Source organism: Vulpes lagopus, chromosome 1, assembly GCF_018345385.1.
Source record: "Vulpes lagopus strain Blue_001 chromosome 1, ASM1834538v1, whole genome shotgun sequence".
In the NCBI taxonomy this organism is placed as follows: Eukaryota; Metazoa; Chordata; class Mammalia; order Carnivora; family Canidae; genus Vulpes; species Vulpes lagopus.
The window spans coordinates 184200533-184214051 of NC_054824.1; the positions used below are offsets into that span (position 1 = coordinate 184200533).

General features: G+C 61.0%; 1 protein-coding gene across 2 annotated transcripts in view; it reads left to right on the plus strand.

The window, feature by feature from the left end:
• IGFN1 (immunoglobulin like and fibronectin type III domain containing 1) overlaps positions 1 to 10883 on the plus strand; it is a 32162-nt gene extending 21279 nt beyond the window's left edge. For both annotated transcript variants that reach the window (XM_041762737.1, XM_041762729.1), the window contains 10 exons: positions 271 to 412; positions 969 to 1268; positions 1680 to 1979; positions 2444 to 2617; positions 3563 to 3691; positions 5588 to 5890; positions 6834 to 6922; positions 7683 to 7878; positions 8294 to 8593; positions 9269 to 10883. In XM_041762737.1, the coding sequence (XP_041618671.1) occupies positions 271 to 412; positions 969 to 1268; positions 1680 to 1979; positions 2444 to 2617; positions 3563 to 3691; positions 5588 to 5890; positions 6834 to 6922; positions 7683 to 7878; positions 8294 to 8593; positions 9269 to 9645 (2310 nt within the window). In that variant the 3' untranslated portion in view covers positions 9646 to 10883. The remainder of the gene's footprint in view (positions 1 to 270; positions 413 to 968; positions 1269 to 1679; positions 1980 to 2443; positions 2618 to 3562; positions 3692 to 5587; positions 5891 to 6833; positions 6923 to 7682; positions 7879 to 8293; positions 8594 to 9268) is intronic.
• The last annotated feature ends 2636 nt before the right edge of the window (positions 10884 to 13519 follow it).

Consider the following 13519-nt stretch of genomic DNA (forward strand, 5'->3'; position numbering starts at 1 on the left):
TCCTTCGAGGTGTCATACGGCCGCCACCTCCGCGCTCCCCCTGTCCCCGCACGTCCTCCCAGGAGGGTGGGCGTCACGGGGGTCGGAGCACGGGCCCTGGCGCCCCGCGGGACGGGCTCCCCAGCTGTGCGGCTTGCGGGTGGGCGCAGAACGGCACTGCCCCTGGCTGGGCCACGTCCCCCACCTGCTGTGTCCCCGGCTGTTCCCGGCCCACCCGTTAGGGCCTGGGCAGAGCCAGGTGACGGGCTCCTCCGTGCCCTTGGTTGGCAGCTCGGCTCCCAGGACGGAGTCACCTTTGAGGAAGAAGGTCTCACGCGCAGGCTCCGCATTCCCCGTGCGGAGGGGACTCAGGCGGGGAAGTACGCCTTCGTGGCCGGCAGCCAGCGGAGCGAGGCCACCCTGCGTGTCCACGGTGAGGCCTCCTGCTCCAAGGGCCCCAACCCCAGGCCTCCCACCCCAGGCGCCATAACCCCAGGCCTCTGCCCCAGGTGCCCCGCCCCAGGCCTCCTGCTCCAAGGGCCCCAACCCCAGGCCTCCCACCCCAGGCGCCATAACCCCAGGCCTCTGCCCCAGGTGCCCCGCCCCAGGTCCCCCAACCCCAGGCCTCTGCCCCAAGTGCCCCAACCCCAGGCCTCTGCCCCAGGTGCCCCGCCCCCTCCAACCCCCCCCCCCCCCAGCTGTGGGCTCACCAGCTCTGGGTGCCTAATCTTATCCTCAGTCCCGGAAGGTGATTTGAGAAAGCCAACCCCCTCCTCCCTAGTCCCTGTCAGGAAGTCCTGGGGGGGTGGCGGGGGTCCAGCCCTGGTCCCTCCTGCTGCAGGTGAAGCCCACTCAGGCCCTGGTTGGTCCTCCTGGCGGGGGGCGTCTTTGCTTTCAGCCTGTGCTTCCTTCTCTGGGTCCACTTGCTCCCCCCCCCCCCCCGCACAGAGCCCCGCTGCCTTTGACTCCCCTGCCTGCTGTGTCTCTAGATCGCCCTGTCATCGCTCCTGACGTGACAGAGAGCCTGAGAGAGCCACTGGTGGTCAAGGCCGGGAAGCCGGTGACCATGAAGATCCCCTTCCAGAGCCACCTCCCAGTCCAGGCTGCCTGGAAAAAGGATGGGGTGGAGATGGCTGGCGGCGGCGGCAGGGGGCCCCAGGTGGCCCTGGGGGACGGCTTCACCCGGCTGTGCCTCCCCAGCGCCGGCAGGAAGGACAGCGGCCGGTACAGCGTGACGCTGAGCAGTGATGGAGGCTCCGCGCGGGCGGAGGTCACCCTGCAGGTTATAGGTGCCAGCCCCAGCCTTCTCCCCGCGGAGGGTGCCCCCCTGCTCCACCCCTCACGCACATGCTGCTGACGGTCCCAGCCTCAGGAGAGGAGCTAACACACAGGGCCCGCGGGACTGGTGGGGGTGGGATGGGGTCCCCAGCCTTGAGGGGCGCCAGCAGCAGCGTAGGACGGCTCGTGGCCAGAGGGCTGAGCGGGTCCCTGGACAGCACAGGGGTGCGTCCCGCGTCGCCTCTGCGGGCACCTGTGTGCAGTTGGGGGCGGAGACCGGGGCACTCCCCAGGTAACCCCGAGGCTCCCGGGCATCCTGCCCCGCGGCAGGCTTACCCGCTGATGAGGGGGGATGTCCAGGACCACCGCCCTCCAGCTCCCTTGACCTCCCTTCTCTTGTGCTCCTCTCGGTGGGCCCCCAGACAAGCCCCAGCCCCCACAAGGTCCCCTCGAGGTACAGGATCGCCACGGGGCTGGTGTCTGCCTCCGCTGGAGGCCCCCGCGGGACGACGGGGGCCAGGCCCTGGAGCGCTACGTGGTGGAGAGGCAGCAAGCTGGCAGGAGCACCTGGCTGAAGGTGGGCGAGCCCCCCGCAGACAGCACCACCTTCACCGATGCCCACGTGGAGCAGGGCAAGAAGTACACCTTCCGAGTGCGGGCTGTGACCTCTGAGGGGGCTGGGGAGGCCCTGGAGTCCGCGGAGGTGCTGGTGGCCCCTGAGGGTAAGAGGACGGGCCCTGGCCCCAGGCTCTCCACTGCGCAGAGGGCGGGCAGGCCTGCCCCAGACGCTGGGGGTCACTGCGGATGCCCCTACATCAGCTTCCTTTGGGGGTTGGCGGGCGATCAGGAAGCAAGGTTTATGGGCTCTTCTCCCAGCCGTGGCTCTGTGGGAGCAGGGGCGGGCATGTCGGAACCTGGGGGTGCAGCACCGTCCTCCAGCAGGTGCCCTCCATCTGGAGCATCTATCAGAGGACTCGAGCCCAAGGGGCCTCAGGGCTGCCTCTAGGCTCCTGGGCCACTAGCAGAACGCGTCCTAGGGCAGGCGGGCTCAGCCCCCTGGTGCCCCCTGAGCCTCCCCGACAGCGTGGCCGCTCCCAGATGCCCCACTCCCTGTCCCCGGGGACCTCGCCGTGAGCTGGCACTTTTCCCCAGCCGCTGGCTGACCTGCGCCTTCTCTGCCCGCCAGCTCTCCCCAGGCCGCCCTCGGCCCCAGCCATCCAGGCGGCCTCCAGCCAGGGCATCACGCTGACGTGGACGGCACCTCGGGGCCCTGGCAGCGCCCACATCCTGGGCTACCTCATCGAGAAGCGCAAGAAGGGAAGCAACACCTGGACGGCGGTGAATGCCCAGCCGGTGCCTGGTGAGTGGCCCTGAACCGGTGCTCCACGTTGTCCCCGGCTCCAGGGCTTCCCTAGATGACCTGGCTCCAGGGTCCTGTGGCATCTCCATCCCTGACGCCTTTAGTACACGGGGTCTCACCTGGGGGGCTTCGCCCCTCGGGACATTTGGCAATCGCCTGGCAGGGTCTGGCTGTCGTAACTGCGGCCGGCGAGGTGGGGGCAGCGTGAAGAGGCCAGAGATGCTGCTAAACATCCTGCGAGTCACGGGCCACGCCGCTGTCCGCATCCCCGTGGCTCCAAACCAAGAGTGATCTGGCCACAAATGCCAACAGCGCCAGGGTTAGGAAACCCCGGTCTAACCGAGGGGTTGGGATGGAAGCCAGATCTTCCCTTTCTCATCCGTGACATGAGGAGGCGCGTCCCTGTGGTACCAACTTCCCTACAGTTTCCACGTTCTTTCCGGGATGAGCAAGGACTCAGAAAAGTCCAAGCCGATGTTTGCAGGAGAGAGAACAGGTTCGAAGCCCTGAGCACCTTGTCAGGAGGCCGGGTTTCGAGCCAGGGCCGTGCCCCTCAGGACCTCAGGACCTGCGTCTCTGGCAAGACGGTGGTGACCTAAGGGCATTCTCCCAGTGTCCCGTCATCCTGTCTCCTTTATTGATCTACACAGATTTGTAGCAACAGGGATAAGCCTGCAAGGCAGAGAGAGCCGCAGAGGTCAAGGCACCTGTCGGCCTGCCCAGCAAGGTAGCGGCACAGCCCGACCGGGGCTGGGGCCTCTGACGCCCCGAGCCGTGATCTTTTGACCCCGGAGACAACCGAGTCACCCCGACCCGCCCGCCGGGCCGTAGAGAGGATGTGTTAGCCCTGAGCTTGGTCTTCTCCAGAGCTTGGAGGCACGAGCCACCTGCGTGCCCGTCGCCTGGTGCTCCAGGGTGGGCCTAATGCGGGTGGGCTTCCCGCAGAGAGGAGGTGGACGGTGACGGACGTGCGGCAGGGCTGTCAGTACGAGTTCCGGGTCACGGCTGTGTCGCCCGCCGGCCCCGGAGAGCCTGGGCCCCCGTCGGATGCCGTCTTCGCTCGGGACCCCATGAGTAAGTGGAGCACACCCCAGGTGGGGGTGGGGGGAGCTGGGGAGAGCTCTGGAGCCCGTGGGACAGGACGGGGACTGGAGGAGGTGAGGGCCAGCCCTGAAGGAAACGGTCAGGAAGGCCGGAAGGCTTCTGGGCTGAGACCTATTTTCGGGGCCCCGGGGGCTCGAGATCAATAGGCCCAGAGGCCAAGCGGTGGGGATTAGAAGCAGCCCTTCCCAAGGTTACCCACTGTTGGGCCCCTGGGCCCCTCCGTCCTGGAGCTGGCCCACCCGTCCTATCGTATAACCACCCATCCGCCCAAGGGGGGACTTGTCATGACCTCGCCATTGACTCTACACCAGATGTTTGCTCATGACCATCACGATGGCTAACATCGTGCCCGGAAGTAGGTGAATAAATCCCGGCCTCTGCTTCCCTCCCTGCAGTTTCACACATCCAGGCACGGGCGGCTGTCTAAGCCGTGTTGGGAACAGCACAAACAGCGACCTGTGCCCCAAGATGCTTACAGCACCCAGCTCGTGACGTTGGCAGGGCCTACGGGAAAGGGGCCTGTCCTCCTTCGAGCCAAACTTCCCGAATTTGAGTAGAGAATAACATTTCTACAAAATACCTATAAAAAAAAAAAAAAGCCTCATTCCGAGGCAGACGCCTTAGGAAACGCTGCTCTGTGTGCCTGTCTAGAGCCTCTTATCTCACGAGCCCGCTAACGAGGAGCCATCCCGGGGGCGGCACGCTGGATGGGCCACCGGGTCAGCCCCTGGGAGCACCGTTGTCTTCCTCCAGGGCCTGGCGCACTGCGGGTGTCCGGGCCGCTGGAATGGATCCGGCAAACGTAGAACGTTGTACACGTTGAGTGGCTAGACTGGCATCTAAGCTTCAGTCCCAGAAGGGCCAGCGTGTGGGATGGAGGGGGGAAGGCGGACACATGCATTCTACTCCTTGCAAGCGGACCAGCCCCGTCCTAGTTTATCCACCTCTCCCTCCCTTGCTCTTGCCCTTGATGGGGAACGGAGGGAGCAGCAGCAGCAGCAGCGTCCCACAGTAGCCACCCCGGTCGTGACATTTCCTAGACCCTTGCTGCTGAGCATGACCCCAGGACCGGCAGCCTTACTGGGGGCTTCTCAGGAGTGCTGAATGTCAGGCCTCCCCCAGGCCTTCTGAATTAGGATCTGTAGTCTTAACCCAATCCCCGGGCTGATTCATGAACAAATTAAAGTTTGGGAAGACACTGCCCTTGCCTAGATTTAGAAACACCCGGGCAGCGCTTACAAATCCTGCTGCCTGGGCTGCCCCCCACGTCTCCGGGGATGAGACCTAGGCACCGGTGTTTGTAAAGCTCCCCACGTGATTCCGGGGTGCAAGCAGCCTGAGGAGACTCGTCTGCACTTGACAGAGCCGTCTACACACATCACAGCTTTGTTCCCAGCCCCCCGTGGGTGTTACCATCTGTCCCACTCATCAGGTGAAGACTAAGCACGGACGAGTGTCCAAAGGGCAGTCTTGACCAACTTAGAGCTTAGAATCAAAAGATCCAGAATTCTAGTCTTCAGGGATCTTGGAGCCCAGGCAGTCATCAACTTAAGGTGCCAGATCTCAGGAATTACAGAAGGGTCGTCTGGGGGAGTGGGTTGACAGGGGGTGGAGGAGGGGACTGAGTGCGGGAAGCCTTCTGGAGCAGGTGGGCTGGGATCTGTGGTGCCCAGGGGAGGGGGAGGCAGAGTAGAGGCTAGAGTAGGATCTGGTTCCAGGTAGGTGCTTTCGGGAAGTCTAGAGGCAGAAGCCGTGAGCGAAAGAAATTCCCAGCCCCCCACAGGAAAGCTAATGAACAGCCACACTGAGTGGCCTCCCTCCAGAGAGGGCGATGCCATCCCTAACATTCCCACGGTGCCCGGCCAGGAGTCCCTGGGCCCGTGAGGGAGCTGCAAGTCACAGACACGTCGCACACCAGCATCACCTTGAGCTGGGCCCCGCCGGATGCTCAGGATGGGGATGCAGCCCAGGGGTACGTGGTGGAGCTGCGTGGCTCAGATGGTCTGCAGTGGAGCCCGTGCCACCCAGGCACCGTGCCAGTCACCACCTTCACAGTCAAAGGGCTTCGGCCCCAAGAGGGCTACTTCGTAAGGGTGACAGCAGTTAACGACGGGGGCCGCGGCCAGCCCACGGCCCTGGACACAGTAGTGCAAGCCATGCCGGTGACCGGTGAGTGCCATCTCCTCCTTGCTGCAGGCCCTTCCTGAGAGGGACCTCTGAGCCGCAGCCATGCACCTGCTGAGTCAGGATCCCCTTCCCGGGTGTAATGACGCGCTGTTTCCCAAGCAGCCGTGAGGAGCCAGGCGCTGGACCAGGCAGGCCCATTCAGAAACGTTACCTCCTTACGACTCGTGAAAATCCTACGAGGTTGATGTTTGCACCCCCAGTTTCCAGATAGGGAAGCTGAGGTCAAAGGTGCTCTGCCCTGGGTCACACCACTGGCATGTGGCAGAGCCAGGATTTAAAGAGGTGACTCCCTGCAGGATTCTTTGCTGCTTCCCAAGCGTGACCTAAGAAGGTGTAAGTGCTGCTCCGCACCCACGGTTCATGTTCAGAGTAGAGGACACCCAGCTCCCTGTTATCCAAAGATGGATCGTCTTTTCCCTTGGATTTAATTGCTTGGAAGCAGCAGACCTTCGACCCAGGGTGGCCTGGGCCGTCATCCCAACAGGCCCTAGTTGCCATAGTAACAATAAGAGAGGCAAGCGATCCTGGAACCTCGTCCTGGCTCTGCCCCCGACCTGATGTGGTCTCTAGCCTGTCACTTCCTGCCTCACATCAGTGTTTTCTCGCCTGCAAAACCAGAGTCCGACGACTTTTGCACTGTCCTCTGTTCTGGCCCAACCCTCACGGGCCCCTTGAGGGCTTCCCTTCTCAGCTCCCCTTCCTTCCCAGCTAGCACGCGCCCAGCTCCTGCAGCTCCCCCGCTGCGCCCCAGCATTCTCCTCCCAGCTCCCCTCTGCAAATCCTCCCGAGCGCCCACCCCCGCCCTCCGTGGGTCTCTACATCAGCCAGTCTGGCCCAGACACGCCCCTCCAGCTCGGCCTTGTGGGAGCCCCGGGGCTGGGGCCCAAGCGTGGCGGGAGGTGACGCGCCGTCTTCTGTGTTCCAGTCCGTCCCAAGTTCCTCATGGACTCCGGCACAAAGGACTCGCGGACGGTCAGAGCTGGGGACACCGTTCGTGTGCCTATCTCCTTCGAGGTGAGTATTTCTGATGCGGAGTGGGGAGGGGGCCCGCAGCGGCCCAGGGAGCCGGACTCGGCCCTGTGGCTCTCGCTCATCGCTCGCCAGCGGCCCGGGGTGGGACCTAGCAGCTCCCTCGCTCGAGGGACAAATACCTTAACCTCTCCGGGCTCCAACTTCCTGATCCATCAAATGGGGATAATAGTAACTTATCTCCAAGGATTTTTCTGAGGATTCAGGGACTTAATACACAGAGGGCACGTAAGTAGTGCCTGGCATACAGCAGACACCCCGTTTGTGTCATTTATTATTATTATTACTATTATTATTATTATTAAAATCATCATCATCATCTGAGTGGGAACTCCTGGGCGGCGGAGCTTGACTCACTCAGAAGTTACTCTAAATGACCTGTTCTTGACCACGAGACCACACTAAGGGCAGTGATGGGGACGAGAATCGAACACACCCTGAGAGCTCCCCGACCCCGCGCCCTGTGCCTCCCATGTGTCCTTAGATTCTTCCGTCCTCAGAACAATCCTGTGGGCGGAGTGACCGCGGTGTCCCTTGACGCCAGTGCGCCCAGGCCCCGGGGGTCTTGCGGGGAGGGGGGTCTGCTGACTCCCTTTCCTGCTTGCTCCACCCCGCCTCCTGCACCAGCCGCTCTCAAGCGGCCTCTCCCCTGGGATGCCTTCCCCCCACTTACACCCTAGGCCCAGCTCACGTGCATCGCCCCCAGAGCTTCCCCTCCTGACCCCCCTTTGCTCTCCTGTCCCAGGCCGCCCCCATACCTGAGGTCACCTGGCTGAAGGATGGCCTGCCCTTGCCTAAAAGAAATGTGACCTCCACCAAGGAGGGCCTCACCCAGCTGCTGATTCCTGCGGCCAGCCTCTCCGACAGCGGCCTCTACACCGTGGTGCTGAGGAGCCTGCAGGGCGAGGAGGCCACCTACCGCTTCTCCCTCAGGGTGGCAGGTGAGGCCGGCCTGGGCGGGGCTCCCAGCGCCTGCCTGCCCCTCACCCCGTCACCGAGGCGCAGGGCTCCCCCTCCGGCCTGGTCACAGGTCTCAGCTACCCCCTGCTGCCTGGGAATACGCGGTGACTCCGCCACCAGCCCTTCCCAAGCGCTAGAAGAGAGACAGGACAGGCAGAGAGAGGGGGTCTGGGCGGGGTGAGGGGCTGCCCCAGGACCTTAGGGACGGTTACGCCACGGCCTCTCCCCGGAGGAGCTTCTAGGGTACAGACACGATCCAGGGCGAGGTTCCCCCGCTCTAGAGGCGACTGTTGAGCCCCGGGGGACAGTCTGGCTCCCGCTGCCTGCACTTGAGGACCTGGGGGAGGGCCCTGTGGGGTCCCCCCCAAACTCAGCCCCCGTTGCTTTCCCGTGCAGCGTGCCCGAGGGCGCCCGGACCCATCCGCCTGCAGGAGAACGTGCCCGGGACGGTGACGGCCGAGTGGGAGGCCTCCCCGGATGAGGCCGGGGAGGACCCCGTGTACTACGAGGTCCTGATGCGCTCGTCGGCGCGCGGGCGCTGGCAGCAGGCGGCCGACCGCGTGCACACCAACCACTACACCTTCCTGGGCGTGCTCCCCGGCCACGAGTACCACTTCCGGGTGGTGGCCAAGAACGAGCTGGGGGCCAGCCCTCCCTCGGACACCAGCGAGCCCTGGCGCATCCCCCGCCATCGGGGTGAGCTTGGGGGCTGAGGGGTGGCCCGCGTGTCGCTGGCACCTTGACCAGCCAGCGGCCGGGACCTGCGGCCCTGCCCACCCTGCAGGGCGGCCCTGACCCGGGTTGGGGGGGGGATCTGGAGACAGCAGAGGGCTGTGGGGTCCGCCTGTCCAGGGCGCCTGCCTTTGGGTGGGGTCTCAGGTGAGCGGCAGGCCGGACGGCAAGGAGGTTGATGTTTCTCTGAAAACCAAGCGTATTTTACAGTCAAATAGATGTGGGCCTTCAAAACAGTCACTGGGAAAGGCGGATTATAAAACGGAATGTATGATTCCATATTTCTAAAACACCAAGATGTCTGGAAGGCTCCACCCCTAAAGGTCAGCTCTGGTCATTGACAGGCAGGGAAGTGAGGCTTGGTTTTTATTCCTTCCCCTTCGGACTTTCTTACACAGTCTGGCCACAGTGAAGTGGGTGTTAGCTTGTAGTGAAAAAAAAAAAATCCAAAATGTATTATAAGAAAAGGATAAAAAAGTGAGTTGAACCACGGGAGCTAAATTTACAGGTAAGATTGAGGCAGAAAGTCCCAGAAAGTGCTTTGGAACTTTGGAACGAGGAGCTTGCTGCCCGCCGCCCGCCCGGCCGGCCCTTGTCGCCCGCTCACCCTCTCTCTCTCTCACCTGCTCTCCGCCACAGACAAGTTCACGGTGAAGGCTCCAGGCCACCGGGAGCCCGACCTGAACCAGAAGCCCCGCTTCCTGGTGGGCCTGCGGACTCACCTGCTGCCGCAGGGCTGCGAGTGCTGCATGAGCTGCGCCGTGCAGGGCTGGCCCCGGCCCCACGTCACCTGGTTCAAGGACGACCAGAGCCTGGCGGGCCACCCCACAGCGTACAGCACCGACGTGCTGGGCGTGTGCTCCCTCGTCATCCCCAGCGTCTCCCTCAGGGACGGCGGCCAGTACAAGGCCGTGGCCGAGAACGCACTGGGCCAGGCCGTCAGCACCGCCACCCTCATCGTCGTGGGTCGTGAGGAGGAGGAGGAGGAGGAGGAGGAAGGCGGGTCGGAGGAGTAGCCCCCTGCCTGGGAGCCCTCCCGGTGCCCTCAGGGTGGTCGGCCCGGAGGTCGGGATACCGAGGTCCTCTAGCCGCCGGGGCGCTACAGCAACTCTGTGACTTAAGCTGGACGGCGCTCGCCCTCCTGGCCCCGTGATTTGCCCACCTGCAAGGTGCAACGTCGCCCTAGACGGCGGAGCACCGGCTCTCGGCCTGCGGGACCGTGTATGCGCCCCCCCGCCCCCCCAGGCCCCCGGGCAGCCCGCGGCTCCTCTCACGACGGGGGACGAAGGGCCTGTGTTACACCTTCGGGAACCGCAGACCCCGACGGGAGTGCTCGGGAGGCCCCGCTGGCTTCCCTACCGCTAGTGCCCTCGTCAGTACAGCAGTAACACTTGTCAGTAAGAGGACGCTTTCCTTGATAGTAACTAAACACCTTGTATTTTGAGTAGAGAACAAAGTCAACATTTTAAATTATTCAGAGTTGACCTTTGTGGAAAAATCGGGTTCACCAACCGGAGCCCCTTTTCTGTCTGCAGCACCTAGGCCAGGGGCCCCGGGAGCCACTCCGTAAGTGCCCCCGTGTGTGCACACACCTAGTCCTGTGTTTGGGGGTGGTCGTCAGGGAAGGAACTTGCCGAGCTCGGCGAGCACGCGGGGTCTCTGCATTTGAAGCCACGGCGCCTGCTGGCGGAGCCCCTGGGCCGACCTCGTTGCTGTGTGAGCTTCACCACGGGCCGGGGGTGGGAGGGCAGCGGCTCCCCCAGGACCGGCCGGACAGCCTGGGGCTCTGTGTGTCGCAGGATCAAGCTCCCAGTGTCACCTCCCCCGGGGGTGGCCCCACCTGGCTCCACAGCCATGGCACAAGGACAGATCCCCAAAACCTCCCTCCTGACACCTGCACTGGCCCAGAGAGCCAGTCCTAACAGATGGGGGACACCTGGGGAAGATGGGGGCCATTCAGCCTCTCCACCCCAAGCCAGGTCCCTGGACAGATGACGGTGAACCTCCTCCACTCTCACCGCGTGGTGCCTTTCTTCTCCACTTCGGGACACCCAGAGACAACCTGTCTGCAAGAGGGAGGCCAAGTCCTCATTTTCTGGACGCGGGTTCCCAGAGGGAGAGCAGAAAGAGCTGGGCCTGCCGTGAACAGAGGAGGGAGGAACGAGGAGGTCACCTGCGTGAGGGCCAGGGCATCAGGGGGTGCAGGGGGGCTGTTTTCTGTGCTTTTCGCCATTAAAACATTAGGCTAACGTGAGCCTGTCATTTGCGAGTTGGTGTGTTGGAGGCAGAGCCTTCGTTCCAGGCCCGGCTGGGAGGACGGGTGGGTTCTGCGCCTCAGCTTCCCAGGGCGGAGAATCAGGGTGGGGTTAGAGGGTCTGCGTGGTGGAGAGACCTCCCCTCACTCCTCACCCACGTGCCCCACGCTCCTCCGGCCAAAATCCTGTGAGCTACAGAGCAAGAGGCTTTCCTGGTGTCATCGTGTGGGGAACACGGAGCCAGGGCTGCACAGAGCCGCCCTTTGCCTGTCCCTCCCGGGGCCGGGAAGAGTCTGCACTGGGGAAATCCTACTCCAGGATGTGACCTGGGGCCCCTGTCGGAAGGTGCTGAGAGAAACCCCCAAGTGCATGGGGATTTGTGTCTCTCGTTCAGGGCTCTGTGGGTCCCTCCTCACCTTCTCCACGGTCCCTGCTGCCCTGTGTCACACACAGGATGGGTTGCCTCCCTTTGCACAGAAGGGCCTCGACGTGGCCTCCCGCAGAAGCTCTCACCCTCCCTCATTCTCCAGACACGGGTCCTGAACCTCGCAGGCTCCCAGGAAACACTCCAGAGTTCCTGGGGGTGAGAAGGAAGGAGGGAGCCCCAGGGAGGCTGAGCCCCATCCTGTCCCGGGGGGCAGGTGGGTCGGCCCCAAGGCCCAGCAGGTGGCCCGACAGCTCTGCTTTGCACTCCCAGTGCTGGGCTCCAGCCTGGGCTTCCCCATCTCCTCTCACGCCCAACTGCGGATCAGATGCAGGGGGAGGGATGAGAGGGGGGATGCCCAAGACACCTTCCTGAGGCTTGGGAATACGAAAGCCGGGGAAAGCTTTCCGGATCCGAGAGAGAATCCAAAATAGACGGAGGGCCTCCAGAGGCAGGGGCATGGACTAGATGACTTTGTACAGGCCACGGTCCTCTCCTGCCCCCACCGGGGGAACCTGCGAGAGCTGTTTCCCTTGGGTTTTCTCCTTTGCCATCTTTGCCTTGCTGCGGCAGCAGGCCGAACCGGGGCCATGAGCAAAGAAAGAAGTTCTTAGAAACTGAGGCAGTGGCTGGACACCTCGGCCTGTAGCAACTGTTCTCCTGAGGACTTTTTCTGCTGTAGGGTCCTGCAGTCGGCGGGGAGGGCAGGGCTTCAGCCCAGTCCACAGAGCATCAGCATTACAGGAGAAGAGGGGCTTTGCACAGGGGATGACCCAGGGCCTGTGGCCCCGAACAGGGATAAGCCAAGAGCCCTTTCTGCATTTCTAAGGGCCGAGTGCGGGTCTGACCTTCCAAGAAGGTACAAGGACAAAAGCCCCTAACTCCTGATGGCTTCTCAAGGTCACAGATTTTCGAGCTGTGTTCACTTATAACCCATCAGTATTTAATACTGTCAATTTCCCCTTAAACACTGTTTTAACTGTATCCACAGGCTTTGATACACATCTTCGTTTGCATTCAGTTCGAGTTATCTCCTAACTTACGTTATGATTTCTTCATTGCCCCGTGGATTACTTAGAACTGTGCTGTGTGATTGTGAAAGGGGAGATTTTCTTGACTTCTGCTTAATTCTACTGCAGTTAGGTAACACACTATTATGATTTTATCTTTTTATTTTTTATTTTTTTATTTATTTATTTTTTGTAAGATTTTATCTTTTTAAAATCTAATGAAAGGTGTTTCATGGCCCCAAATATGGTCTATTGTGTAAAATATTGCCTGTGCACTGGAAAGGATGTGCACTCTGCTGTCGCGGGGGGAGTGTTACGTAAATGTCGATTACGTGGAGTTGGTTGATGGTGCTCGAACCTTCTACATCCTTACTGATTTTCTTTCCATTTGTTCTTTCGATTGCTGAAAATGGAGTGTTGACATAGCCAACAAAATTATGGATTTGTCCAGGGTGTATACTACATATCTTTAATTTGTCACAGTTACATTCAAATAACATGCCTCTTCCCATCCAGAGCAAGAACCCCACCTTGCATTTTCTCCTCTCATCTGGGCTGCCATGCCTTTCCCCTCTACATAAGTTATAAACCCCAAATACATGATTATTTCTGCTTTAAAAACTCAATTGTCTTTTAAAGATACATATATATATTTAAATATTTTACTTATTTATTCATGAGAGACACAGAGAGAGAGGCAGAGACACAGGCAGAGGGAGCTGCAGGTTCCCTGCAGGGATCCTGATGTGGGACTCGATCCCGGGACCCTGGGGTCATGACCTGAGCCAGAGGCAGATGCTCAACCACTGAGCCACCCACGTGCCTTTAAAGATATTTTTAATAAGGAAAAAAAAGTTTACATTTACCATTTGCCACGCTCTCTATTCCTTCCTGTAGATCCAGGTTTCCATTTGGCATCATCTTGCTTCCGCCTAAAGAACTTCTTTGAACATTTCTTGTACTGCAGGTTCTTGACAGTGCATTTTCTCAGCTACTATTCATGGGGGAAGAAGTTGTTACTTCTCCTCCATTTTTGTCAGAGCCTACGAGAGAGATTTTTATTCAATGTTTTATTCTATAAATGTTCACAGAAAAGCTGAAATATTTATACGGTGACCTGTATGCCCATCGCCTGGATTCAACAATTGGCATAGCTGTGTCTGCTTTGTCACGTATCTAACCACCGACACACCTCTCTATT